The 27,968-nt window shown below is 55.6% G+C and overlaps 1 protein-coding gene across 5 annotated transcripts; it reads left to right on the top strand.

Moving 5' to 3' along the window:
- Nucleotides 1-9: 9 nt before the first annotated feature.
- Nucleotides 10-27,968, top strand: GRIN1 (glutamate ionotropic receptor NMDA type subunit 1). Of its 5 annotated transcripts, XM_070758368.1 has the most exons (21): nucleotides 10-258; nucleotides 3,510-3,644; nucleotides 4,234-4,410; nucleotides 8,591-8,653; nucleotides 9,497-9,597; nucleotides 11,448-11,569; nucleotides 11,661-11,835; nucleotides 11,987-12,131; nucleotides 12,331-12,414; nucleotides 12,602-12,743; nucleotides 13,255-13,382; nucleotides 15,252-15,416; nucleotides 16,160-16,278; nucleotides 16,647-16,759; nucleotides 16,979-17,127; nucleotides 17,356-17,513; nucleotides 17,832-17,993; nucleotides 18,513-18,622; nucleotides 19,505-19,650; nucleotides 22,159-22,269; nucleotides 26,274-27,760. In XM_070758368.1, exons 1-21 carry the CDS (start codon nucleotides 10-12, stop codon nucleotides 26,340-26,342), a joined length of 2,823 nt encoding a protein of 940 aa, XP_070614469.1. In that variant the 3' UTR covers nucleotides 26,343-27,760. The 5 variants fall into 5 exon arrangements, with proteins under 5 accessions (XP_070614469.1, XP_070614471.1, XP_070614470.1 ...); XM_070758370.1 differs by lacking the exon at nucleotides 22,159-22,269 and having other exon boundaries at nucleotides 26,274-27,968; XM_070758369.1 differs by lacking the exon at nucleotides 8,591-8,653.

Consider the following 27,968-nt stretch of genomic DNA (forward strand, 5'->3'; position numbering starts at 1 on the left):
CGGGGCGCCATGCGGCTGCTGCTGCTGGCCGTGCTGGTCTGGTTCTCGGTGGCCCGCGCGGGCTGCGAACCCAAGATCATCAACATCGGCGCCGTGCTAAGCACCAAGAAGCACGAGCAGGTCTTCCGCGACGCCATCGGCCAGGCCAACAAGCGCCACGGCACCTGGAAGATCCAGCTCAACGCCACCTCCGTCACGCACAAGCCCAACGCCATCCAGATGGCTCTGTCCGTCTGCGAGGACCTCATCTCCAGCCAGGTAGGCGCGGGTCCAGCCCCCCCCCCGCCTCTTGCATGCCCCCCCAGCCCCCAAGAACCCGCCCCTCCCTTACTTCCCCCAGGCAGGCAGGCAGGCAGAGAGGTGCCTGGGACTCTCAGGATCCGAGGGGGGTGGGGGGGAGCATCCCAAGGCCTCCTCGCCCCCCCCCTGCCCCCCGTGCCAGGGTGAGCTGTGGAAGCTTAGCAGAGGGAAACGGGGGTGGGGGGTGGTGTTTCAATCTGGCTCACATAATGCGCCAAGGCAGGCACGGGCACGAGAACGTGTGTGCATGGGGGGGGGGGGCTGGAATGGCAGTGAAACCATCGAATGGGAAGGGAGACACACTGTGCCTGCCGCCCCCTCCCCACCCCCGTTGCTGAGTGGCATCACTCGAGAGCCAAGCACTCCCCCCACCAACCAAAAAGGTTCCCTGCACGCATGAACCCTGGTGTGCACAACCCATGCAAAGCAGCTGCACTGCTGTGGGCACAGCCACAACCACAAAGCCACACCTGCAGATTTACAGGCGAACGCTTTTCTCTTTTAGAAAATGCAGCCTAGAAACTCAACACTGGACCGAAAATGAAGGGTGGGCAGAATCCCCCCACCCCCCGGCCAATGAGCCTTCTTCCTAGAGAAAGGGGGGGACCTAAATCCAGGCATTGTCCTCCGGCAATCGTCCCCACAAGCTTTCTCCCCCCCACACACACTGTTTGTTCTCCTTCCTGAGCGAGAGCCAAGGAAGAGGGAGGGAGGGAATTGAGGGCAATTCTTGAAGCCCCCCACCCCCAAAACAGCAGAAGAACCCAACTGTCTTTCTGCCTCGAATCCCACTGGTGCCCTCCAACCAGCCTCCTGGAATCCACTCTGCCCCCCCCCCTTTTCCACCTTCCTTCCACAGGCCCTGAGCTCGCTTGTAACCAGCAAGAAGTCCAGTCAGCGGACCAGGAAAGCCCCCCCGTCCCCGAGAGCCCAGGAGGGACCTGGCACTGTGTGTCCAGGATCCAAGTCAAGGCCATGAAGATCACATTATCTAGCCTGCCCCTTCCACGGGGACCCCCCTTGGCCCTTCAGGTGCCTTGGAAAAGTCCATGCAAGTCAGCAGAAGTGAAACAGCCTCAGGAAACACCGACCCCAATCTCAGGGTCCCTGCAGAGTCCCTGCCCAGAGTCCCTGCCCAGGACACCCAGTGGGTGCCAATGGGTGGAGTTTACCACCGGCCACCAGGATTTAACACACGGATAACACTCATCTCCCAAATCATGCCAGGAGAGAATAAAATACTGAATTTATGCTGAAAGAGTAGCAGATGCTTGGAACAAACTTCCAGCAGACGTGGTTGGTCAATCCACAGTAACTGAATTTAAACATGCCTGGGATAAACACAGATCCATCCTAAGATCAAATACAGGAAATAGTATAAGGGCAGACTAGAGGGACCAAGAGGCCTTTTTCTGCCATCAATCTTCTATGTTTCTCTTTGTTTTAATAATAGAAGGTGAATAATGAGAATGAATTTCACAGCTAATATCAATTCTACCTGGTGTTCCCTTAACCCAGCCCCTGAATTTGTTCAGTTTTCTTGATTTGCACAAAACACTCAACTACAGCTTGCTGCTGTTTCTAGCCAAAGAAGTGTTTGAAATAATCTTTTAAAATCCCAAATGCGGCTATGAACAAGCAAAAGAGCTTTAAATTGAGTTCTAATTCCATGATGAAAAGCCAACCGCAATCCTTCGGGTTGCAGGTAATCCTGGACTGATGACCACAACTGAGCCCAAGATTTACGTTGCTATGTGCTCTTCGTTTCCCCCCCACGTCCGTTCAGTGAATCACTGCAGCTGTGAAATTAGTCACCGGGTTGTTAAGTGAATCCAGCTGCCCGGTTGACTTTGCTGGTCAGCAGCTCAGAAAATAGGATCCCGCCGTGACCCCAGGAGAGCGCCAGGGTCCCAGACAGGAACCAGTGGTCAGGGATCTGGCCATGCTGCAACTGCCGCAAGTGTGAAACACGGCCACAAGTCACCTTTTTTTGGCGCTATTGTAACTTTGAACCGGTGGTGAAATCCTACCGCTAACGCCCCGGTTCGGCCCCCAGTGGTTCAGGGAACTGGTACTGGTGGCAGCGCGAGGTCCCACCTGGACATTGCCGTTTTCTTGTTTTTAACCCTTTGCGCATGCTCAAAGTCTTCTGCGCATGCGCAGAGGGTGAAAAAGTGCACACTTCCGAACCAGTAGGGAAGGTCAGTAGATTCCACCACTGCATTGAACATTCACTCAATGAACTGTTGTAAGTCAAGGACTTCCTGACGCCGACCCTTCTCCTTCTATTCTGTGTAAGAAGCGGGGGGGTGGGGGGCAGAAGCCAGCTGATGATTCAAAGCCAGGGGACAAGACTACTACGTCTCCGGCAGCACTCTAAGCTGCCCACGTGAGCTGACTCTTGGACCCACCCCCTCCCGCCCTGCCCTTCCCTGCCCTGAGAGAGAGGGAGGGTGCCCTGGTCATCATCGATGCTCCTGAGGGCTTCCAAGGCCGGCTTTGGGCTTTTCCAGGGTGCAGTGTCACCTCCTCTCTTTAAAAAGCATCTTTTTCTATTTTAAACAAGAACTGACCAATGGATAATGCTTTCTGTGGCAACTACATTTTTAAAGTTTGGGTGATAGAGAAAAATCTGCATAGAACATTCGCTCATTTTGTAACAGAGAAATAACAAAGTCGGACAGAATCCAGTCAACGGCTACTTCAGCTTCAACCACAACAACACAAGAGCACACAACAGATACAAACTTAAAGCAAACCACTCCAAACTCGACTGCAGGAAATCCGACTTTAGCAACCGAGTAGTTGATGCCTGGAACTCACTACCTGACTCTGTGGTATCCTCACCTAACCCCCAAAACTTCACCCTTAGACTGTCCACTGCTGACCTCTCACGATTCCTCAGGGGCGTGCATAAGTGCACCAGCGTGCCTTCCGTCCCCTGTCTTCATGCTTCTCTTTCACTAGTGTCATGTATACAAACACTGTTATGTCTTTGTATGCTACCAATACGTATGTGGCAAAGCAAATAAATAAATAAAAATAAAATAAAGGCATGTTTGAAGAATGCTAATTGCCTGGCCCTAAGCACAGCTCTGGAGGCCACCATCCCTTTCACTGGTCCAGCTGGACTACTAGAAAGAGGCGGTGTTTCTGGGGCAGAGAGGGGCCCCACGTGTGAACCAGTGTTGGTGTGCTGTATCCCACAGGTCTATGCCATCTTGGTGAGCCACCCACCAGCTCCAAATGACCACTTGACACCAACACCAGTGTCATACACTGCTGGGTTCTATCGGATTCCTGTCCTTGGGCTGACCACTCGCATGTCCATCTATTCAGATAAGGTAACAGAATCATTATTATCATGACTAATGTTATTACTATTATTACTAGTGTGAGTATATGATGGTAGGAAGCAGAATATTCTCTCACTTCCTTGTAATTTACCTTCCTTTTCCTTGTCCACTCCCTGGAACAACCCTGAGCTTTCTTTTACACAACATTCCTTCAGATACTTGAAGACTCCTGGTAGCCTTCCCTTCTCTGGACCGACGGTTTTTTCCTTCCAAGCCTTCCACCTGTGGCTGCTGTCTTCTAAACTTGCAGATAACTTCCTTATCCCTAGAATTCAGAAAAGACAGGCCATTGAGAGACAAAAGAAGAAGCGGCCTTGCTGACTGTCCGAGAGTGATCTACAGGTCTTTGGTGGTCAGCACATGGACACGGGATCTTTTCAAAAGCAATTAGGCTCTAGAAAGATTTATCAGGGTAAAGGCTTCCAAACCAGTCCCCAGAGAACAAAAATAAAACCCCGGAGTTTGTTTTCTGGATTCCCTATCAAGATGACCACTAGTGTGGAAAACCCTTCCGCTGCCCAACCATGTAGCCTTTCCCCTTTCAGACATTTGCTTTGCTCCTGTCCTTCGTTTCCAGAGTATCCACCTGTCCTTCCTACGAACGGTGCCCCCCTACTCCCACCAGTCCAATGTCTGGTTCGAGATGATGCGCTTTTACAAGTGGAACCACATCATCCTCATTGTCAGTGATGACCACGAAGGGCGAGCTGCCCAAAAGAAGCTGGAGACCCTCCTGGAAGAGAAGGAATCCAAGGTCAGTACCCCCCACTCCCACCCCCCCACTCCATTGCCTAAACTTCGGTGGATACAGCAGAACCTTTAAAAGTCTCAGGCTTGTTGTATGTACGTAGAGCCGTGTGTGTAAGACACCTTCTTTCTTCCCATTGTTAACATGACTAACATTATGCTTTAAGCATCAACAGTGTCTCTTGAGTAGGAAACTTTGTACTCTTATTCATTTCACTTGCTTTTACCATGGTCAAAAACCTTCTGCATTAAAAAAAAGAGAGAGAAAACGAAACATGCAAACGAAACCGGCAACAACTGTGAAATGAGGAGAAACATAACCTGGAGCTTTGCAAATCCCCATCTCTCAGTGGCGAGTGTGCTGATGAGAGGAAGCTCTCCAGAGTAGGAAGGGAGCTGCGCAAGGACTCCTGGCCTCTTGTGGGCCAGCTGGAGTCAGAGAGGGAGAGAAAGAGAGAGAGAGGGAGAGGGAAAGGGAGGGAGGAAAGGAGAAAGGAAAGGAGAGGAAAGAAGGAAAGAAGGAAAGAAGGAAAGGAAAAAGGAAAGAAGGAAAGGAAAGAAGGAGAGGAAAAATGGGTCAGCTGAGCATCTCAAGTCTTAGCGTGGATTGTGCCGTCTGTGGGCTCCCCGATTCCTACTGGCTCGGTCTTGCTAGAATACTTTGGGGTCAGGCTTGGTCCTGGTCAGCCACAGGATCCTTGGCTCTCTTTAGGATACTTCCAGCCACTTTCACTTCCCAGCTGGCTTGCAGGCCTTTCTGCCTCACCCGCTCTCCCTAAGCCTCTTGTAGTCCATTCCTTCTAAGCTCTGGTCCGTGTTATGCTGCCAATCAATTTGCATCGTAAGGCTGACATATCCGCTTTGATAATTAGGCCCAGAGACAGTGCATCTTCTTCCGTACTGCAAAGCATAAAAAGTCACCTCTATGCTAACGCAACGGCTTGTGAGGCAAATGTTTTCTTCCATATTCCAAAAATAGTGGATTATGGTGCAGCTGTGCTGTAGCCTTTTTCTACTGGCTTCGTGGCCTTCCCTGGACGACACAGCCCATAGTTACCGGGCAGAAGCCAGAGCCGTTCTCCCTCTGCGGTTCCCACAGGCCTAGACAGGACAGGGAGGCATCCGCTAAACCTCTCTGCACACAGGCAGTGTCCGAGCAGGCAGAACTCCAGCTAAGGACAGGCTGCTCTGCTATGTGTTAGACTCCCCTCCCCTCCTCCTCCTCCTCCTCCTTGGTTGTGAGTCCCTATCCTATGCCCCAGAAACGCCAGGAGATCCTGCAAGGGTCTCTGAGGACGGCCTCCCGCTCTGACCGGCCACTCCAGGGCCTCCCAGCCAGGGTTCCCTTTGCCAGCTGACCTACGTCGGTGGCTCTGATTCCTCTTGGATCTGGTGATGCTGGCAGAAAGGGCCGTGAGACCCTCTGGGCCAATGTCGCTCCGTACAGGAGTCTCTCTCTGCAGCTCTTTCGGGATGAAAGCATCGGTCAGGTGGCGAGAGCAGCAGAAGAGGCTACTCTGGCGAAGGTCTCTCTCCTCCTCCTCCTCCTCCTCCTCCACCTCTCTCCTTTCACTCACTGACTTATCCCTCCCCAAGCTCCCAGCAGCAGCAGCAGCAGCAGAGCCAAGCAGGGCGTTCTGGCCCCCGGCCATGTCTGGGGATTGCTGTCTCCCTTACCCACTCCCCACCCCCACACTTCTCCCCTCCCCCAGCTGATTTCTCCCTGCCTGAGCCAGGGGTTCTGCCAAGGCATGTGTCCCGTGCTTGAAGCGAATAGGGTGTTTAGTGAGAATCTGACGGAGCAAGCCACGTGTTATATTTGAGCAGTCCACGTTATCTTCCGGCTGTGGCAATAACGTGTCCTGTACGGTGCCCCCTCCCTGTCCCTAGAGGTGCAATTCGCAGAGCCGCCTCCTCATCTCTGCAGAGTGCCTGGAGGCTGTTGGGGCCTGGATGGGTGTCAACAGACTCAAGCTCAACCCGGATAAGACGGAGTGGCTGTGGGTTTTGCCTCCCAAGGACAATCCCATCTGTCCATCCATTACCCTGGGGGGGGGGGAATTATTGACCCCCTCAGAGAGGGTCCGCAACTTGGGCGTCCTCCTCGATCCACAGCTCACATTAGAACAACATCTCTCAGCTGTGGCGAGGGGGGCGTTTGCCCAGGTTCGCCTGGTGCACCAGTTGCAGCCCTATCTGGACCGGGACTCATTGCTCACAGTCACTCATGCCCTCATCACCTCGAGGTTCGACTACTGTAATGCTCTCTACATGGGGCTACCTTTGAAAAGTGTTCGGAAACTTCAGATCGTGCAAAATGCAGCTGCGAGAGCTATCATGGGCTTTCCTAAATATGCCCATGTCACAACAACACTCCGCAGTCTGCATTGGTTGCCGATCAGTTTCCGGTCACAATTCAAAGTGTTGGTTATGACCTTTAAAGCCCTTCATGGCACTGGACCAGAATATCTCCGAGACCGCCTCCTGCCGCACGAATCCCAGCGACCGATTAGGTCCCACAGAGTGGGCCTTCTCCGGGTCCCATCAACTAAACAATGTCGGTTGGCGGGCCCCAGGGGAAGAGCCTTCTCTGTGGCGGCACCGGCCCTCTGGAACCAACTCCCCCCCGGAGATTAGGACTGCCCCTACTCTTCCTGCCTTCTGTAAACTCCTTAAAACCCACCTTTGCCGTCAGGCATGGGGGAATTGAAACATCTCCCCCTGGGCATGTTTAATTTATGCATGGTATGTCTGTGTGTGTGTCTGTTAGCATATGGGGTTTTTTAAATATTTAAATATTTTTAAATTTGTCTGTTTACTTATGATTTGTTTCTACATGTTGTGAGCCGCCCCGAGTCTTCGGAGAGGGGCGGCATACAAATCTAAGTAATAAATAAATAAATAAATAAACAAACAAACAAACAAACAAACAAACAAACAAACAAACAAATAAATAAATAAATAAATAAATTCAGAACAGCAGCCCCGGCAGCCCCTGTTCCTGCCAACAGCTGACCTTTCATTCAGGCCACACTGAGAGCAAGGCAGGTGCTTTGGGCCGGAGAAGGCCGCTCCAAGGGCCTCCGCCTGGAAGTCTCTCTGCCTGGCACACGGGACTTTCCCTCTGGGCGTGGGGGAAAGGCCTGGCATAAAAGGGCCCTTCCCCACACGCTGCAGACTGAGCCCCGAGTGGCCCCAAGTCCAGCAAGCGCTCTCCCTTCTGGACCAGAACCTTCCCAAAGAGCTTCCCAACGTCTACCAGAGGCTCAGGTGGGGGGGGGATCCCTTTCTCTGTTTCTCTATTGCTTGGACTGCACCGTCCTGCCCGGGATTGTTCAAAACGACGGCTCAGAGCAGTGGCACGCAGGCAGGCAGTCCCGGTCGGATGGCAGCCCTCCCGGCTGTCCTCCAAGGGGATGAAGCTGGGCTCAGAGATCCCACAGGAAGCCCCGGCTATGGTCCCTGGCAGGGCAGGGCATCCCAATGGCTCCCATGCCCTTTTCATGACGAAAGAGGGATTAGGAAGGCGGGGGGGAGGGGATTAGCCAGTCACCATAGTTCAGGAGGGGGCTCCGTTCTCAGAGCCGGGGGGGGTCCTTGTGAGGAGGAGGAGGAGGAGGAGGAGAGCTGATTGTGGGGGACGGGACCCTTCAGTTTATTCCACCCAAGCTCTTCTCCTGCTTCCCCTCCCCCCCGCCTCTCTCTCTGAAAGCTGGGGAAGGCGATGGGAAGGAGCCTCCCACCCCTCTTGCATCTGTCTGACACTTTTAGCCCCCCACCCCACCCCCCTCGAGGTCTTGTTGGATGTCCACACAGCCGTCTGAAAAGCTGCGTATCCAGATCAGCTACCCAAAGAATCTTATCTCCTCCGGCTTCCGGGAGAAATAATCAGGGTTGGCTAATAGGTCAGGCTCGGTGTGGCTATTATGGAAACTCGTGGTAGGGCTTGCCGTATGCTCCAGTGCTCGACAGTGAGAAAGGCCTAGCTGGGGTTCAGGTTCAGCTGGGGAGAGGCCAGGGCCCCCCTCTCTCCTGGGTTTTGCCTGCTCCAGGGTTATGGCGTTCCCTTTTCACAAACAGTGGAGAAAGAGTTGGATATTGGATTGCTTTACTACACGTCATTTTTTTCAACTGTTTATAATATTCTTCTGTGTCTACATATTTTTTCTGTGCACATTATTCATCAGAGTAAAAAAAGGAACTATGACAGCCTCGAACAACTATCCTATGACAGCAAGCGAGGACCCAAGGTATATTTGCATGGACAATGCACGCCGCCCACCAACCTAAGTAGCAAAATGATGAACTTGGCCACAGGCACAAGGAAAAATTAATTAAAAATCAGAATCAGAATCCAAAAAATATGTACCAAGCAAGCGAGCAAACTCCATGTTTTTGGTAGCACGTTATTTTATGTTGGGATAAGTTTGGTTTGACCCTGAGAATGGAAACGTAGCAAGGCAGCCCTGGAAACCTTTGTTTTGGAGACATGCATGTAAAGGCAATAATCGACTTGCAAGTATTTTTTTTCTTTCTTTCTTGAAAAATTGAACCAATCCCTTCCTGCGTCCTTTCCTTTCCTCTTCTCCCCACACCCGCTGCCAAAAAGAAACGGTTCCTTGGTGTGAAACCATCACTTTGACCCCTACGTCCCCAAGATGAACCTTGTTGTGCATTTCAAAAATTTTGAGTTCCCCTGGTTTATCGTTTGGTTTGGTTTTTCTGAAAAACAACACTGGTTTGAGTTTTCAATTGCATTGCAAATAAACAAATATGTATCAATGATACTTATATATGCCTTTTTTCCTCTTTTCTCTACAAATGCACGCCTCTCTTTGAGTCTTGAGTGACTGCATGCACAGTGCAAAAGTTTTTAAAAATTAAAGAGAAAACAGTATCGCTTAATATCAAAGAAAAGGGAAAAAGCCCTAGGAGAGAAAGGAAGAGAAAAAAACCAGCTTCCCTCTGCCCTTGCTCTCCGTGCCCAGCAGTGCTTTGAAAGAGGGATGGAGTTCTCTTGCCTAGAAAGAAGCATGGCTCTGACCCGGCGCCCCGGCCTTTGCACTAACCCCTCTCGCTCACACCAATTGCAGGCTGAGAAGGTGCTTCAGTTCGAACCAGGAACAAAAAACGTCACCTCGCTGCTGCTGGAAGCCAAAGAACTGGAGGCTCGGGTGATTATCCTCTCGGCCAGGTAAGCCCTGCACCTAACCGCCACCTGCCTTTCAACACTCACGTCTCATGCGCAGATGCCGGAGCCGCTGGGTACAACGGTGACCCGGCCCCTTATTCCTGGGGGCCCCTCCTGCCCTGCACCACTGGGAACGTGCAGTAGGAACGAGGTAAACGAGGCACCGGACGGAATCCAGCCACAGTCAGAATGGCTCCCGGCACAGCCGCAAAGGAAACCCCCAGGCAGGGCAAAGCGGCCCACCTGGCCAGGTGACAAGAGCTTAGAGACCAAACCAAGGAACGACAGCATGGGGCAGCCCCACCCAGACCAGCACCCCACCCCCCATTCCAGGAAGCCTCCCCAAGCCCCTCCCCGCCCTCAGGAAACTGCAGAGTGGGAGGGGGGAGGCCCGTCCTCAGTGCAGGCCAACCACGAAGGGGGGGGGCAGAGCTGAGCCCAGCAGGTCAGCCCCCCCCCCCCCGCTGCCTAGTGGCAGTTCAGCCTCGGCCTGGCACAGCCCTGGAGAGCCCCCAGGGACAGCATCCAGGTTGCAGGGACTGGTAGCCCCCACCCCCAGCACACACACACACACACACACACACACACTGTGCAGCTCAGACCACGCCTGGGATATCCTGTCCAGGGCTGGTCATCACCATACAAGGGGGACTTTTGGGGAAGAGGGCAGATCCAAGAAGGCCTCTGAAGAGCTCTTAAGGGAGCTGTGTGTGGCTGCTCTTGTGGTTTCCAGCTTGGTTTTCGCAGGCCCGAAAAACGCCTCCAAAAGGTTGTCAGGCCGCAAAAGCCTTAAAAAAAACCCAGGCACGCGAGGGCCGGCCAGCTGGTCTTCAGTTACTTTCTGATGCTCCAGCATGTACAAGGACCGGCGCCTCTGCCCTCGGCCTGCTTGTCTTCGTGCGCTCGCACACACGTTCCGCTTTGGGAACTCCCTGCGGGAAAGGCTCCCCCTCCCTGGAGGCCTAGAGGAGGCTTCCGATATGTGGAGAGCCCTCCCAGAGGTGGTGGAGGTGTCTCCTGCGCTGCCCCCTGGAGCTAGCGGTGGCCCATCCTGGAGGATTTCCAGCCAAGCCTTGGCAGCCTTGAGGATTCGGGGGGTTCCTGCCCTGGGAAGGGGGCTGCACATTGTCCATCTAGGGCTCCAAAGTCTGGATTTCTACTGGAGCTAAAATTAAAGCACAAACTTACTGTTTAAAGTTCAAACCTATTTCTGAGAAATGTAGTGCAAGTTACTCAGCCTGGAGCCCCACTGTGTTTAATACATTCTAAAAATGCAGGATTATAGTTCCAGCTACGTGAACTTGTGAAATCCAACCCGAGTCCTTCGGGATTGGGAGGCACAGAAGTCGAATAAAATGAACAAATGGACAAACTCTAAAATTCTAAATTGGGGACCCGAATCTACCACCTCTGAGAGGGGGGAGTGTTGCGCAAGTGCAGGGCATTGCATTATGAATGTGGGCACAGACCTGCGCACTCCCTTTTGGCACCACTTTGACTGGTCTAGGGGCTTCTGCCTGGGTAATTCTCCTGGGTTTCCCACCCCTCTTCTCTTTCCCTCCACACAAAGGAAGGTGAAGGGCGAAGGTCCCTGCCCCCTGCCCCCCCTCTCCCTGGACCCCTTGCCATGGGTCCTGATGCCCCTTCGGCCAGACAGTTTGTGTGGGCGCTCCCCTCCCGTGCCTCCCTCCAGAGGTGGGTCCAGCCTTGAGCCCCCCCCCCCCGGCCTTCTGCCCTGGGGAGGCCTCCCTCCCTCCCTGCCTGCCTGGGCCCCTCCACCAGGGGAGAGCCCTTGCCTTAGGGGCCCTGGAGGAAGGGAGGCAGGGCCAGGGGACCCCTCTCTTCTCTTCCAGTGAGGACGATGCCACCACCGTATACACGGCAGCAGCCAAGGAGAACATGACCGGCCCCGGCTACGTATGGCTGGTGGGAGAAAGGGAGATCTCGGGCAACGCCTTGCGCAATGCACCAGAAGGTACCCACCCCCCCGGCCCACCCGCCCCTCCTCTCCAGCCCCACGGAGGGGGGGGCACTTCTGAGTCTCTCCCCCTCTTTGACCGTTCCAGGACTGATTGGCCTGCAGCTCATGAACGGGAAGAACGAGTCTGCCCACATCCGAGACGCGGTGGCCGTGGTGGCCCAGGCTGTGCACGACCTGTTTGAGAAAGAGAACATCACTGACCCCCCTCGGGGCTGTGTGGGGAACACCAACATCTGGAAGACGGGGCCCCTCTTCAAAAGGTAGCCGGCCTCCCGCCACTCCTGCTCTTCAGGCTCCCAGAGGGGAGGGGGAGCGGTTGAGTCCCGGGGGCCGTCCCAGGCGCTCTCCCCCCCCCGGACCCTCCCGAGAGGCGGAGGGGGCTGGAGAGCCTGAACGGGGCCCTTCTCTCAGGGTGCTGATGCAGACCAAATACGCAGAGGGGGTGACCGGCCGGGTGGAGTTCAACGAAGACGGCGACAGGAAATACGCCAACTACAGCGTCATGAACCTCCAGAATAACAAACTGGTGCAGGTCGGCATCTACAACGGGAGCCAGGTGAGCAGCCCAGCCTGTGTCTTCAGTCTCCCCGTCCCTTCATCTCTCTGGAAAGGAAAGCCCTGCATTCTGCCCCCCCCCCCCACCAAGAGTATCAACCTACACGTCCCGCCTGCCCCTCCTTAGCGGCCGCAGCCTCTGCCCAGCCCAGGCGGAGCACTTTCTGACCCCCCACCCCCCCTGAACTGCACCTCCACAGTTTTTGCCCAACGACCGAAAGATCGTCTGGCCAGGAGGGGAGACGGAGACGCCGCAGGGCTACGAGATGTCCACAAAACTCAAGGTAGGCCCATGACCCCCAACGAAGGCGGCTTTATAGACGGGCTGCCCTGCCAGGCTCACCACACAGGGGGAAACGGAGGGAGAGCAGCCCCCCCCCGCCCCAGGATTGTCCCTGAGAGTCTGCTGGGGAAGGACATTGGGAGAGGGGCACTTTCGCAAGGGGCTCCCTCCGGCCTCTGTTCCCACAGATAGTAACCATCCACCAGGAGCCCTTCGTCTACGTGAAGCCCACCCTGGCCGATGGGAAGTGCAAGCCCCTGCTCAACAGCACGGGGGGCCTGGTGCAGCAGGTGCTCTGTACGGGGCCCAACGAGACCTTGCCAGGTGAGAGCCCCACCCCCACCCCACCACTGACGGGGGAAGGACGGCAGCTCCCACTTTCTCTCCACTGCCAAAATTCACTGCCAGCCACTTAAGCCAAATAGGGAGGGACACCCCCCCCCCAGGAATTTCTTCATTTCCTTCCACTAATTTTTGATAGCTATTTCAGTTTTCTCTGCAACTATGCACAGGGCAATTGGAGCACTTCAAATCAACGCATAACAACCAATATTTGCATGGCTGTCGAGCATCCCAACATTTCCCAGCCCATCTTCCCCCCTTTTTCTTACCCACATCAGACAGGGAAGCCGGAAGGAGCTTTCAACTGAACCCTCCCTCGTGCCCATACATGGGATCCTCAGAACGTGGAGGGTTGATTCTCCCTCTCTCTCTTCTTCCCTCTCTATCCCACTCTCTCTCTCTCTCCCTCTCTCCCTCTCTCCCCCTCCCTCTCCCTCTCTCCCTCCCTCTCTCTCTCTCCCTCTCTCTCTCTCTCTTTCCATCCCACATGGCCACACAGGGCGCCCCAGCGTGATGCTATGTTGCTATGGCTTTTGCATCGACTTACTCATCAAGCTGGCAAAGACCATGAATTTTACCTACGAAGTTCATCTAGTGGGCGATGGTAAATTTGGCACACAAGAACGGGTAAGAATGCTGCCTTCCTCTCAGTCTAAGTGAAGCTGAGCCCGAACGGTCAAAGTGGGCAGCAGTTCTGAAATTGCTTCGAATTTACAACTCTTGCTTATTTTTCTTTCCATTCAAAAAAGAGGGTGGTCAGCATAGTTCCCTCTAAGCAGAGCAGTGAGCAATCGCTCACTTAAAAACCATCATCAACTCAGAGTTTTCCAAACCTGCCCAGAAGCCGAGAGGGAAAGAGTGAGAGGGAAGGAGAGAGAGAGGAAGAGAGAGAAACAGATAGAAAAAAGAGAGGAAGGAAAAGAGAAAGAAAAAGAATGGGAGTAAGGAAGAGAGAAAGAAAATCAAAATCTAGTTTGAAACTAGCTCAACTATTTAAGGGGCATTTTGATATTGATAGAGTTGCCCTATTAGGAGCTCACCATTATAGACACACACTACAGTATTTTATTTTGAAATTCTCTGAGGCAAAACAGGGTGGGTTGTTTGTTTATTTGTTTATTTATTTATTTATTTATTATTTCTGTGCTGCCCAGTCCCGAAGGGACTGCCGCTCAGACACTATACTTTTCCGCCCACCCCCAAAAAAGAGGGAACACTGGTGGTCAGTCCACGTCACCCTCCTATTCAACCACCTGCCGTCCTTCAACCAAGTCCAGAGACAGCCACCACGGCCTCCGCAGGGCCGGCCCCAGTTTAGAGAGAGGGTGGGGACTGCAGTCGGTGGTTTCAGCTCCCAGAACGAGGGGCCAAAAAGGGGCCTAACGCAAGGCAGGGGGGGTCCTGTGCTGACAGCAGACAGGGGCTTCCATCAAGCAGCTGCTGTCAGGGGGGGCAGGCGCTGAGGAGCCCCGCAGACTCCGAGTGGGAGTGGGGGCAGCTGAGCGGAGCAGCAAGGGACCCCCGGCACGGAGATGTTACCCTGCCTGGCTGGGGAAGGTCTTGGTTTCTGACCTTTCCACTTAATTGGCCGCCTGAGCAACCGGCCTGAACTTCAGGAAAGAAATGGCGGGAGAGGGTGTCGGCTGTGTCCGTTCTCCCCTGACTGGGGCAAATTTTATTTTATTTTACTTACTTGACCTCTGTGCCGGCCAATCCCGTAGCACTCCGTTCCGAGAGGGCGTTTCTAGCGCTGGGTTGCTGGGTGGGGCCTGGGGTCTTTCCTTGCAGTGGTTTCGCTAGAGACGTCCCTGCTCTGCCAGGAATGACCAAGCTCGGAGAAGCTCCCTCCAGGCTCACCTGATGAGGCACCGCCATTCCCTTCTCTGCTGCTCCGACTTCCCAGACCAGGGAGGGCGGAACTTTTTTGGTTCACGTGCCAAAAGGGGGGGGGCATGGCCACACCCATTCCCTCCCCCTAGGTGCATTCGCAATCCCCCCCACTACCCCTGCGCATGCCACAATCCCTTCCCCCCCAGTCCCCACACAGCTCTGACAAAAAAACAGCCAAGCGGGCAAACCGGACGTTCAGATAAATGGACTTCTGCTTTGCCTGTTGTGCTATTTATGGCACTACAGAGCCTTCAGGGAAGCTTCCGGAATCCCCAGAGTGCGAGAAACAGCACAACAGGCAAACTGGGAGCCCATTTTTCTTAATTTCCGGTTTGCCCGCTTGGCTGTTTTTTGCACTCCGGGGCTTCCCTGACACCTCCAGAGGGTGAAGCAGCCTTCTTCCCCTGCTGGAGCTGACATAGGGCAATGCCTGGCAGGTCCTGCGATGGGGCTTCGTGTGCCAGCTGCGGCACACGTACCATACGTTCGCCATCACAGCTGGTGGCCAGACTCACCTGAGAGGGAGGAGCTTGGGCATTCAGGGAGAGGGCTCTTTCCGGACAGCCCTGTGCAGTGGAATGACCCTGGCTGGGGCTCTAACTGCAGGTGAACAACAGCAACAAGAAGGAGTGGAATGGGATGATGGGGGAGCTGCTGAGCGGCCAGGCCGACATGATCGTGGCACCACTAACCATTAACAATGAGCGGGCTCAGTATATCGAGTTCTCCAAGCCTTTTAAGTACCAAGGACTGACCATCCTCGTCAAGAAGGTAAGGTGCAAATACCGGCAGGGCAAAATGGTAGCCAAGCCCAGGAAGAGCAGTGGGAGCTAAGCTGAGGATGGGCAGGCAGAGCCGTGAGTAAAAGGGCCTGGGCCAAGGGTCAGCCGCTGGCCACCCTGCCGCAGCAACGGCGGCCTCCTCCGGAATGAATACCCAGCCAAAATTAACTGTAATCCTAGCAACAAGTGGAGGGGAGCTGCAGAACGAAAATTTAACAGCAACCTCTTTGATACGGTGTGGATGGTCCTTTTGCTTTCCAGCCAATTCTGACAAACATAGCAATAGCAACAGCCCTTAACACTTATATACCGCTTCCCAGTGCTTTGACAGCCCTCTCTAAGCGGTTTACAGAGGGTCAGCCTCTGCCCACCCCACCCCAACATTCTGGCTCCTAATTTGACCCACCTGGGAAGGAAGGAAGGAAGGAAGGAAGGCTGAGTGAACCTTGAGCCGGTGGTGAGATTCAAACTGCCAAGTTGCTGGCAGCCGGCAGTCAGCAGAAACAGCCTGCAGTATTGCATGCTAACCACTGTGTGGTCACCACGGCTCTTGAATGGACCCTCCATGTTTGGGGGCAGCCAGTCCCAAACAAGAGTGGCAGGGTAAGAGAGAGGCCGCGATGGGCCGCGTCGGCCTGATCCCCGCTGTTTTCGGCAGATTTCATGATACCAGCTGGAGAGGGCCCACCCCTTGCAGGCTTTCCCCAGCCGTGGCCTCCTCCTGTCTTGCAGGAAATTCCCCGCAGCACCCTGGATTCGTTCATGCAACCTTTCCAGAGCACCCTCTGGCTCCTGGTGGGGCTGTCAGTCCACGTGGTGGCCGTGATGTTATATCTGCTGGACCGTTTCAGGTACCCAAATCCTGAGAATGGGGAGGGAGACACGGCGCGTGTGTGGCTGTGGCTGTGGGTGGGGCCTCTGCAAATGGAGATGCGGGGATACAGGATGTTGCTCCCCATGAGAAATCCAAAGGCCATCAGTTCACGAAGCAGCAGCCACTGGACCGTCGCAGGGTAGGCGTCCTTCGCATGATTTGTGCCCCGTCCCCTTGGAGGGAAGGGCAGGCCAATCCAGAGGCTGACATGCTGCTCAAAGCCAGCCGGGAGGTCCGAATGCCTTCTTCCACTTGGCCACCCTCAGAGTTTCAGGCGGTGGGGCAAACTGGAAGCTGCTCGATGGGGCGGAAATCAGCCGAGCGACCTGGCTTCCTTTTTTGCAGCCCCTTTGGCCGATTCAAAGTGAACAGTGAAGAAGAGGAAGAGGACGCCCTGACGCTTTCCTCGGCCATGTGGTTTTCCTGGGGGGTCCTTCTGAATTCTGGCATCGGAGAAGGTGAGCCTCCAACACCCGCTCCCCCCCCGCACCATCCGAGGGCAGAACGCGCTCATCAGAGGTGTCCGTAGGAGCGTCTCCCTAGGAATGCCCTCCCTAGATCCGGACACTTGTTACTCATTTGTTTTTGGTTCTTTTTCCTTTGGGGTCATTACGTTCCATGTCTGCCCCTCCCTCTCCAACCTCAGTGGATTCCTCCTTTCTTTACTCTCTCATCAGGTGCCCCAAGGAGCTTCTCGGCTCGGATCCTCGGCATGGTCTGGGCTGGTTTCGCCATGATTATCGTGGCCTCCTACACTGCCAACCTGGCTGCTTTCTTGGTGTTGGACAGACCAGAGGAACGAATCACTGGCATCAACGACCCTCGGGTAAGGGGAACAGCAGACAGACATTCTGCTCCCAAGGGGGCCTGTCGCTCAGGAGAGGCCACTTAAGCAGTTCAGTGCACAGAACCAAGAACCAAGAGGGTGTTGCTCAGGGTCAGAAGCAAGAACTGTCAGGGAGGGAGGCTCCCTGGCCCTGACCATCCAATATAGCCCTGGTTCAGATTTGGCGGAGGGCCAAGAGGGTGAAACCTTCCTGTTCTTGTTCCCCAGCTGCGAAACCCGTCGGACAAGTTCATCTATGCCACTGTGAAGCAGAGCTCGGTCGACATTTATTTCCGGAGGCAGGTGGAGCTGAGCACCATGTACCGGCACATGGAGAAACACAATTACGAAAGTGCTGCGGAAGCCATCCAGGCTGTTCGGGACAAGTGAGTGTTGGCCTGCAGTGCGCCTGTCCCTCCCACAGCTTCTCCTGTCCGCACTCTTTCCCGGAGTAAAGGATGGGTCAGCGTGGCCCCTTCCGGCCTAGCTGCCCTTAGAGCAGGAAAGGGGCTCCAGGAAGCAGGCCAGGCCCGGATGCTCTCTGCAGCCACTTTAGGCCCACCTCTGCTTTGGGGTGGTCCAGCCACAGTAGAGGCAGCAGTGGGCTCAGGAGGCTGCCCACAGAGAAAGGGGCAAGAAGGCACAGAGGGCGGATGGCTGAGTCCCCCATGGACTTCATGGCCCTCCTTCCCTCTCCACCGCAGCAAGCTCCACGCATTCATCTGGGACTCGGCGGTGTTGGAATTTGAAGCCTCCCAGAAGTGCGACCTGGTGACCACAGGGGAGCTGTTCTTCCGCTCCGGCTTCGGGATCGGCATGCGCAAAGACAGTCCCTGGAAACAGAACGTCTCCCTGGCCATCCTCAAGTCTGTACTCTCTCTGGGGGGGGGAGGGAGCAGGGGGCTTTGGGGAAGAGATGGGTGGCATCCTTTGCGCATGGCCACGGGGAGACCCCAGAAGGCGGGATCACTCTCACAACACTAGAATTCAGTAATTGACAAACCCCTGGGTCAGAGCCCTACGCAAGCCCCACTCCAATTAATAATGATAATAATAACAATAACAGTAATACCCACTCACCGATGGCAGCAGGGAGGAGGAGCGCGGCTTCCCTCATTGCAGCCCTCGGCCGCTGCCCCATTTCAGATCCATCTCCTGATACAAGGAACAGGGAAGGGTAGCCGGTCATCCCATAAAAACACCGTGGGAGAGCTCTTGGGGGGGGCGCGTGGAGGAGTCCTTACTGGGAGAGAAGGGAGAAGGGTCCAAACCTCTCCCCGCTGGAGGGCTTAGCTGGGGTTGCCCTGGGAGGGCTCCACATGGATGGAAGCAGGGGCAGCTTCCTCCTCTCGCGAGTCACCCCTACCGCCCCCTTCTCCTTCCAGCCTCCACGAGAATGGCTTCATGGAAGAACTGGACAAGACTTGGGTGAGATATCAGGAGTGCGACTCCCGCAGCAATGCTCCGGCAACGCTCACCTTCGAAAACATGGCAGGTAAGCTGGCTGCTCCTCACCTGCTTCGCAATCCCCTTGATGCTGGCCGTGGCTGTAGTAAATCAGCCTTTTTCTGGTTCAGCATAATAGACTGAAAAACTAAACAATTGAATTGGATTTGCGCGGCCAAAGACCTATCCGTTCAACAGCTGAGCAGTCTTTACACCTGAGTGACCGTAGCCCCAAGATTTCCGAGTGGCAGGGGTGGTAGTGGAGGAGAGGCAGAGCCCAAAGGCCCCCTACTGGAACTGGGCCGGGTTTGGTCCCCCCCTGGGGTTGTCCTTTAGGCCTTAGAGCCGGACTCGGACATCAGCCTGGCCGTGTTGCCTGCCGTGTCACCTGCCATGTGCAAAAGCGGGCCACGGTGGCTGAAACCGTCTGCAGCTCTCGGCAGCCTGGAAGCTGCAGCCATGACAGCCGGTTCCCTGTGGCTGAGCCATGGGACGATGGGACGTAATGCGGCTTTGCTCCAATGCCGCTCGTCATGGAGCAAACGGCTGTATTGTCCCTTCAAATGGGATTCCGTTGCCTGCAGTTCTCAGAGGGTCGTGGCGGAAACAAACACGCGAGCATCCACCCGTGGGCATTGCAGGGCACAGTGAGGAGCGGGCATGCTCACCTGCCTCAGCCGGGAAAGGGGGAAACCTCCCAAGGCCCAGCCCCGTTTTTGACCTGGGGAACATTGCCAGGGCTGCTCGTACGGAGAAGAGTAGCCCAGGGGTCCTCGGGCAGCACCGCAGCTCTGGGAGCCCGGGAGATGGCAGAGTCCCTCAGCGCGAAGGCTCCGACAAAGCGGGGGGGCACGGCGAGGGCAGAGCTGGCGGGAGCGCGGCGGCCTCTGTCCAGGTGTCCCCTGTGGGCTAACCTTCCTGCTTGTTTCAGGTGTATTCATGCTGGTGGCTGGAGGTATTGTGGCCGGGATATTTTTAATATTCATAGAAATAGCATACAAAAGGCATAAAGACGCCCGGAGGAAACAGATGCAACTGGCGTTCGCGGCAGTTAATGTGTGGCGGAAAAACCTGCAGGTAGGACAGACCGTTTTTAGAGCGACACCTCCACAACAGGTGCGGTTTTTTTTGTTTCCCATTACTTCACCCAACCAGTGACTACAGTGCTATGTGGCATGCAGCAGTTCCACGGGGTTGGGGTGGGTGGGGCGGGGAGGGGGGAGGGTGTTATGCACCCCCCACCCCCAACGGGTCTCCTGCTTTCTGGGGAGGCCAGAAGTCTCTGCAGACCCAGCGATCGAACGGCCCCTGGCTAGGGCCCAACGGCTGCCCTTGCCCTTCTCTCCCAGTCCAAGGCTAGGGAAGGTGGTGGCCCCCTAAGGCCGCGATTGGGGGAGCACTTACAGGAAGGAGGTCTTAGGCGGTCCCTAGGCACCCCCCCTCCCACGGCCCTAGTTCCAGCCAGGGTCCCTCTAGCATCCCCACAGTTGTCAGAGGAGGGGAGTAGAAGGGATGGAAACCTCTCCTGACCCCCACCCCCATTTGCACCATTTAGGCCCCAGGGGCAACGTTTGCAACAAACACGCTCTCCCCTCTCGCTCCTCCTTCCATGGCCCATCTGTGGCTCATGCCCCCCCCCACCCCCATGTGGCCTGTGCAGAATCTGCCAGTGCCACCCCTAAAACCAACCAGGTTTGGGCCATCAAATCAGAACGCCTGTTGCTAAGGTGCCCAGCTGCTGGTTTGCACCCCCCTTCCTTACAAACGGTGTGTCCGCAGCCCCCCCTTGTTTCACAGAGGAGCCCAAGGGGAGTGGGCTGGGGGCAGTTCCCTTGTCTTTGTACAGAGAAGGGACAGCGGAGAGAGAGTCCGGCAGGGCCTCCCCCACCTGCAGATGTGCCTGGCGCTGCTGACGCGCATTCGAGGCTTTTGGGGAGGGGGGGAGGAATGCCAGGAGAAGGCGAGCTGGCCAGTGGGGAGCCGCCCACCAACTCAGTGAGCCGTGGAGTCCTTGCCTGCCCCCACCCCTGCCCCGCAGTCGTGCAGAAGGGGTCAATCCAGAACCAGAGCACATTGGTCACTGCCATTTTTCACTTGCCAACTTTCTAGAAAAAGCCCTGGGCCATGGGGGGAGGGGAAAGAACCTGTGGGGCGGTCACTCGAGCATGCCACCCCAGGGGTGATAAATAAAGAGAGAACGATGCTAAGCGATCCGTTTGACAATGTAAGACTTTTTCACAGGAGGATTCCTCAGACCACTAGTATCTGGTACATTGCTAGAAGGTAGGCAAGTGGAAAGACTTCTTTCTTCAAGAAAAAAAATATATATACAAAAAGCAAATATATCTATAACTTTCTTTGTTTGGTTTTATTTTGCTACCTGGGGAAATCACAGTTTTGCCATGGCTATTTTTGGCAATGCCGTGGGAAGGCCAAAAAAAAAAGGGGAAAAAAGAAAAGAAAACCCAAAACGAAACCCCCTCCCCCCTCCCCTCCCCCCTCCCCCGCTAGCTTTTCTTTTTCTGTGCATGCGCGTCGGAGTCCTGGAGAATCACTGGAAAGGAGGAGGAAATGCATCCCCACGCATGCCCCATGCACCAGTGGGATACATTTTTGGTCACCCCGTCACGGGCTGGTAGAACCACACCTGGTTTCGCCTTTTCCTCTCCCAAAGGGGTTAAAGAGAAAAAGAATGGGAAGAATTCGGACCGGCCCCACCAGAAAAGCAAGTCCCCCACGGTGCTGACCAGGTTTGACTGCCTACCACCCAACAGCTGCCTTTTCTCCCTCTTCATTCTGTTCCTTTGAGTTCCTGGCATCCTTAAGTATCATCCAGAATTTGTAACGCTTTGCTTTCTTTTCCTTGTTTGAGCTTTAATTTCAAGAGATTTTTGTTGTTTTATTCTTTTCATTTTACTTTATGTTAAAAAAAACAGTTCAAGTTTTACGCCAAGCATCACTGAAATTTTTGGAATACTTTTTTTTAACATACAATGACCTTCTCTTCCAATGCAGTCCTCTCTCTCTCTTGTGGCCGTAGGATTCACCTTCAGAAAAGGCCCTGAGCATTTTTATTTAGTGGTAGGTGAAAGTGTCTCCCCCCTCTCTCTAGTTAGACCATCTGTGACAGACAGACAGACAGACAGGAAGGAAGGAAGGAAGGAAGGGGCAGGGAGCGAGAGGCTCCCCTAGGGACCAACCCACGCAGGACGCCCTGGCTGTGTCTCTCCCGGGGAGGCCAGTGGCGCCACCAAGGCCTCTGGCGTGTATCAAGTGCAGGGGAAATCCAGCCGCTGCCTCTGCCCCGACCCCTCCCCGCCTCACGCCCACCTCAAGGGGATCCTTTCCACCCCATCTCAACCTAGCTCCGAAGGAGACCTCCAGACCGATCGGCCCCCGCGTGATTCCCAAGCCAAGTGTCAGGGCCAGGTGTATGTCTGGGACGGAGAGCCATCAGGAGATGGTAGGCATTGTCTTGGCCCTAGAAGACAGACCAGAGGTGTGTTATCCAGGATCGTGTCATGGGGCTGTGTTCACCAAGCCACCCGACGGAGATCTAATCGCTTATATACATATTCATTTTAGGATAGAAAAAGTGGTAGAGCAGAACCAGACCCTAAAAAGAAAGCCTCTTTTAGGTCCATCACCTCCACCCTGGCCTCCAGCTTCAAGAGACGTAGGTCCTCCAAAGACACGGTAAGAGGAACAGAAACAATTGTGCCCTCTTTCTTTTCTCACTCTCTCTCTCTCTCCTTCTTCTACCATCCCATCAACTGCCACACACCCATCCCGAAGCTGCCCGTGTGGCCTACCATAGCCTCATGTCCGTCCAGAGTCGGTCGGGTCGGTCGGTCGGTCAGTCAGTCAGTCAGTCAGTCCCGTGTCCCTTGGCAAGCTTCAAAGCCGAAGAGGGCAAAAGAGGTTGTGAATGCTTTGTAGTCTTCTGTGAAGAGTTTAGAGATAACTGCAATGAATTTCTTGTTCCAGTTTACTTATTTATTTATTTTGGATTCTTTTCTTTCATTCTGTTTAGAATTGTGGTTTAAGTTTTGCTCACTTTACTGATACCAACAAAAATCAGCTCTCCCCCCATTCCCCCACTGTTTTGAGTGTTCCTGTCCCTCTTTCTCCCTATATGCTTAAAAGCGGTTACCGACCCCTCCTGCACTCACAGCCCCCTCCCTCTAAATTCTCCCTTTCTAAATCTGGGCAATGTCTCACCTCACACTGAGCACGTGTTCATTGTATTCTTTACTTGTAACTTCTGTTTGTGTTTTTCCAAAGAAAGAGGACATTTTTTTAAAAAATTGTTTTACTTTACTTTTTGTGTGAATAAGTGGCAACAACAGTGTCTGCTTGTAACACTCCGGCTGTGCCGGCTGACCACCAATAATCCTTTGGAGTGGCAGAGCTCTAGAAAGCAACGGTTGCTGCTGTGCACATCTCCCCCAAACCTTAGCAATCCAGCTCAAGGAGAGAAATGCTCCTCTCTGGAGCGGCTGGTGGAAACGCTTGCTCTCAGCTCTCTGCTTTTCGACATGCCCCCCTCCCCCCCCAGCAGGGCAGGGGCACCGGGCTGCATGTAGAAAGGGCGCACGGGAGGGCCCCTCCCGCCTGCATGAGGTGGACTGGACCCCATGTTACTACTGCATGTTGAAATGTTTGCGAAGGAGGAAATGGAATTTCTCTTTTCTTGCTCTGTAGCACAACACCAGGAATTGGCTCACAAAACTGTTTCTTGCAGTGAGCTTAAATAAAACTTTTAAATATTTATTTTTATTTAAAATTTCCTTTTCAGGGAGGGCATAGCTCATAAGAGTGTTTTTTTCAACTGCAAGAAGCTACTAGGAAAGTGGGGAGTCCCAGCGACCCCCCTCCCTCCCCAATGTCAAGGCAGAGAAAGCTTCTCTCTCCTGCCCAGCAGGGAAGCCTGGACCCATGGGGGGAAGGACATTTAGATGCCAAAGTGACTATTCAGGAGGCAACTGGACTTCCCTGACTCTCCTGTTCAGTCCAGTTGCCTCTTGAAAAACCACTCTTGGGACAGACAACCACGACCTGGGAGGCGGAGAATCCCTCCAGATGTTTATCCCCAAACTAACCTCTGCCAAGGGCACCCTGGGGCAAAGCTTTGAAGACACATCGCTTTGCTAAGGGCCAGGGAGCCCTGCGGAGGGCCAGGGGACTGACGGTGCTCCCTACGCCCCCCCACCCCCGGGATGAGCAGGGCCGAGGGGCCGTCCGTCTTTCGTTCTGCTGCTCCTTCCACAGGCCCCACGGAAGGTCTCCCGGCCACTGCTCCCTCACAAGCGACGGGCAGGAAAGAAGGCCAAGAGGAGGCTCCGGCCGGGCAAGGAGCTGCAGCTCTTTGGGAAATGGGGGCTGGTCCACGAGGCCCCCACGGCCCTGGAGCCCTTTGTCCTAGGTGGGGGTCTCCCTTCCCATCAGCACCCGGGAGAATGGGTACCTGAGGGGCAGAGAAAGGATTCTCCTCTCCAGGGGAAAGAGGCAGACCAGGAAGGGGGGGTACCAGCTGATGGGGGCCCCCAGGCACCGCCAAAGGCCAGGCCAGGCTTGAAGGGGCGGCCTCCCCTCAGGCAGGCCTGGGGGCTTTGGGGCCTGGGGGAAGTCCCCCCGGACGACTTCCACTGGGGCGGCCCACAGCCACGTCCTTTGCCAGGGCTGGCTGGGCCTCTTCTGCTCAGGAAAGCAGCCAGGCCTCCCTCCCCGGTTCAAAACGGCCTCCGGGGGAGACGGCCAGCAGCCAGAAACCTCTGAGGGAGAAGCGGCTCCTCCCTTCCGGAGCCCCTCGTCCATCCCACCATCCACGGGGGTCAGAGGGCATTTCCATTTCCAGGCTCCCCAGAGGAAATGGGCTGGAGATGTTCTCCAAGGAGGCCGGAGAGCCCAGAGCCTGTAAAACTTTTATAAATAGGATCTCATCCTTGACCCTCACACCGACCCACGAGGAAATTCTGGGCTGGGGGAAAGTGGCACAAAATTAGCTGGTGAAGCTCACGGACCCCCCCAGGTGTCTGTCCAGCCACGATAGGAGCCAGAGGCCGGGCTGGGCTTAATCCCAGGGACAAAATCATCAACAAGCATAAGAAGAAAGAGGCACAGCCGCTGGCCAAGTGGACAGATGCACAGCGGCTGCATTTGGGGGCCGTGGAAGGACGGGCAGGTGGGCGGGGGAGGGAAGTGTCCTCCCTCTTAGACTCCCGTCCCAAGTGCAGGAGACAGACAGGCAGGTTGACATGCGATGGGGGGAGGGGCATGCTTGGTGAGTTGGTGGCTCAGGCTTCTCGGAGGTTTGTTGGGTGGGCAAGGTGGCATTCTGTGGGGCACAGCTGGATTTTGCCTTGAACTCTGGGACTGCAGCCAATGCCTCTGTAATAGACCATGTGCCCTTCATGCGCCTGCTCCCTACAGACAGCCCCGCGATGTCACCACGCCCAGCATCCGTGAGCCGCGGTGCAGATAGCCCTGTAGAGACTCCCGGCTTCAGGAGCTGCTCAGCACAGGGTGGGCTCTTGTCCTGAATGTTGATTGACTTTTGTCCTGTACCCACGTCCTGTATTACGGGGGTCTGTAACGGGCAAGGAGCGTGAGGGCCCAGGCAGGGGCGAAGGGCAGGCCCAGAGACCCCGGGAGGAGGGCGCCAGGGGGGCGGGAGGAGGGGGGGAGTGGGGGTGGCACGAGCATCCTCTGAAATGTCCCCTGTCCACAGAGAAGAGACGCTGACTGGCCAGACGTTGGTGGAACTCCAGGGCTGCCACGGCTGGAACGTGCCAGGAGGGGGTTAGTGGCTCTCCAGGCGGTTGAACCAAGAGGGCCGCAGAGGCTGTCGTGTAACACGTCCACCCACCCCACCACCCTGTCCCAGGCGGGGGGTCCCTGAGAGGTGATGCGGGTCTCTGCTGTCCTGGCAGGAGGCAGGCAGGCGGGGGAGGCCGGCGCAAGCAGGGCCAGGAGGGAAGACAGCAGGCCAGCTCGGGGGGGGGGCAACGATGGGGGCTCTGCCACCAGGCAAGGGAGGGGCAGAGGGGGCTGTGGGCAGCCCCTTCGCCTTTCACTCCTGTGTGCCAATCGCTGTTTTTTGTTTTGTGTATTTTAAAGAAGGGGGGCTGCAAGAGCACTTTCTAAACTCTCTGGGGCAAGTAGCTTTGGACTCTAACAAATTCCCCCGCTCACGTTCCCCAAAAGGTTTTCCTCAGAGAGACCAAACAAGCGAAGTGGCCCTTCCTGGGCACCGGCCCTCCTCCTCCTCCAGCAGGGACAGCAGAGACCCTTTCAGGGGCCTTGTCTCCACATGACACCCCTCACACTTAGCAATTATCTTCCCAATTTATCCGAAACCAAGCTCGCTGAGCTGCATCGCTCTCTACTCCCTGGCCACTGAAGCCACGTCCCAGGGTGGTGCTAAAACGTAGGGGGAGAGGGCCACCCACTCCTGGTGGCTCTGGGGAGAGGCTTTGGGCCCTGCCCTGGCCAGGACCCCCTGGTGGGCTGCACCCTGCGCTGGGGGCCTCCCACTGGCAAGCGCAGGCTGTGGCCCAAAGCCAGGGGCAGAGGCGGTCCGTGCATCATCGCTCAGCGACCTCCCGCCGGGAGCTGCGTCTCAGTGGCCTCAGCTGCTTGTGGCCAGCCCCGCCTCGCCTAACATCTGGCCCGTCTGTCTGTCTGTTTGTCTCTTGCAGCAGTATCACCCCACCGACATCACTGGGCAACTCAATCTCTCTGACCCCTCGGTCAGCACCGTGGTGTGAGGCCTCGGGACAGACCAATGGAGACTCCGGGGGCCTTTGACACCCACCCGCGGTGCCTGCATTGCTCTCTCCCCTCCGGCCCCGACAGACCCCTGCTTCTCCCAAGGGTGGCGGCCTCGGGATGGACGACCGGGAGCACCTCCGCCTCTCCCAGGGAATGGCCTCGACCGACGCCCCCCTCCTCCAAGGCACGCAGAGGCGGCTGTCCTGAGGGAGACCCCCAGCCGGGGGAGGGCAGATGGCACACTCAGCAAAGCCGTGGGGAAGCGCCTCGCCCTCCCCCCACGCCTGCACCGGACCTTCTTCAGCCCACCTCCCTTCACACGACTGTTTCCAGACTGCATCAGGGGGCCCGAGAAAAGGCCCCCAGCCCCACAGCTCACGGTTCCCTTCGTTTATATATAGCGTCCTGTAAACAAGGCCTTTGTGAAGGTGCCAGCGTTCCCTCAGGACACCCACGGGTGGGGGAATCCGCTCTGACCACCTCTTAGCTCCTCTGTGAAGCAGAGCTTTAGCCAGCCCCCCCCTGCCCCCCCCTCCCCTGGCAAAGCAGCTTTTCCGGCAGGACGGGATGTTCCCAGCTTCTCTGCGACTCTTGGCTGGCTGCCGATCCAAACCTCCATCTCTGCAGAGGCGCTTTCCAGTCTCTGCCCTGGACGGACGGACGGAGGGACGGACACTGGCGCTGACCCCTGGGCTCGTCTGCTGGGCTGGGATCAGGGGGAGCCCCCTGGAGTTGTTCCTCTCTCTCACGCCCTTGGCCAAGATCGCCTTTTGCACCCAGAGGGTCCCGGCTCTTCCCCCCTCTGGCCTCAGAACAAGACCCAAGCCAGCCAGTTCCCCTGCCAGGCCTTCTGGCTGCCCAGCTTAGAGTGGTGCTTCAAGACCCACATTGACCCTCACCATATTTTTCATTCCCCCACTCAGGAGGACACGCCTGTCCTGTCCTCTAGGATGGCTATGAGCTTGGCTGAGGTGACCCTATAAAAATAACCTACAGGTGTTAAATTGGAACCCAAAATTTGGTCTTGCAAGTGGGGGTGCAGGACCCCCAGTGCAGATTAAGATAATCCCACTTTGCTCACAGATTATCTGCTCTGTGGAGAAGCGGAAGCGCTCGTAAACCTGCTGCCCTCCATGTCGAACGGTCAGAGCCCAGGGAGGGGCAGCCACAGAGGCCTGGGCAGCTCTGAGCAAGCAAGGGCAGGGGGTCCTTCTGAGGATGCCTGGGAGGGTCAGGGGACCCCGGGGTGGAAAGCAAAGTAGTGCCAACTTGGGGGGCCTTTCAAGAGCTCCCAGCTTGGAGGAGGCACCTCCCCACAGGGCCACCGCCTGCCCCTTCTACCTGACCATCATAACCATTCCCCCCCCCAACGTACCCTTCAACCTGGATCCTAATTTACCCACTTGGCCTGTGTGCACCCTGGTGCATTCTCTACCTGCTTCCTCAGAGGCGGGCCCATGGCATTCCCTGGGACCTTCTCCTGGGTCAGCAGGGATGGAGCTGTAAGTCCAACCAGGCTTCTTGAAATAAAGCGCACGGCCTTGGACAGGGGCTCAGAGTCACTATTCACTAATTAAGAGTTATCGTATGTACAGTTCTGCAATGAGTTTTTGTAATAGTGA

Source organism: Erythrolamprus reginae, chromosome 8 (assembly GCF_031021105.1).
Source record: "Erythrolamprus reginae isolate rEryReg1 chromosome 8, rEryReg1.hap1, whole genome shotgun sequence".
NCBI lineage: Eukaryota > Metazoa > Chordata > Lepidosauria > Squamata > Dipsadidae > Erythrolamprus > Erythrolamprus reginae.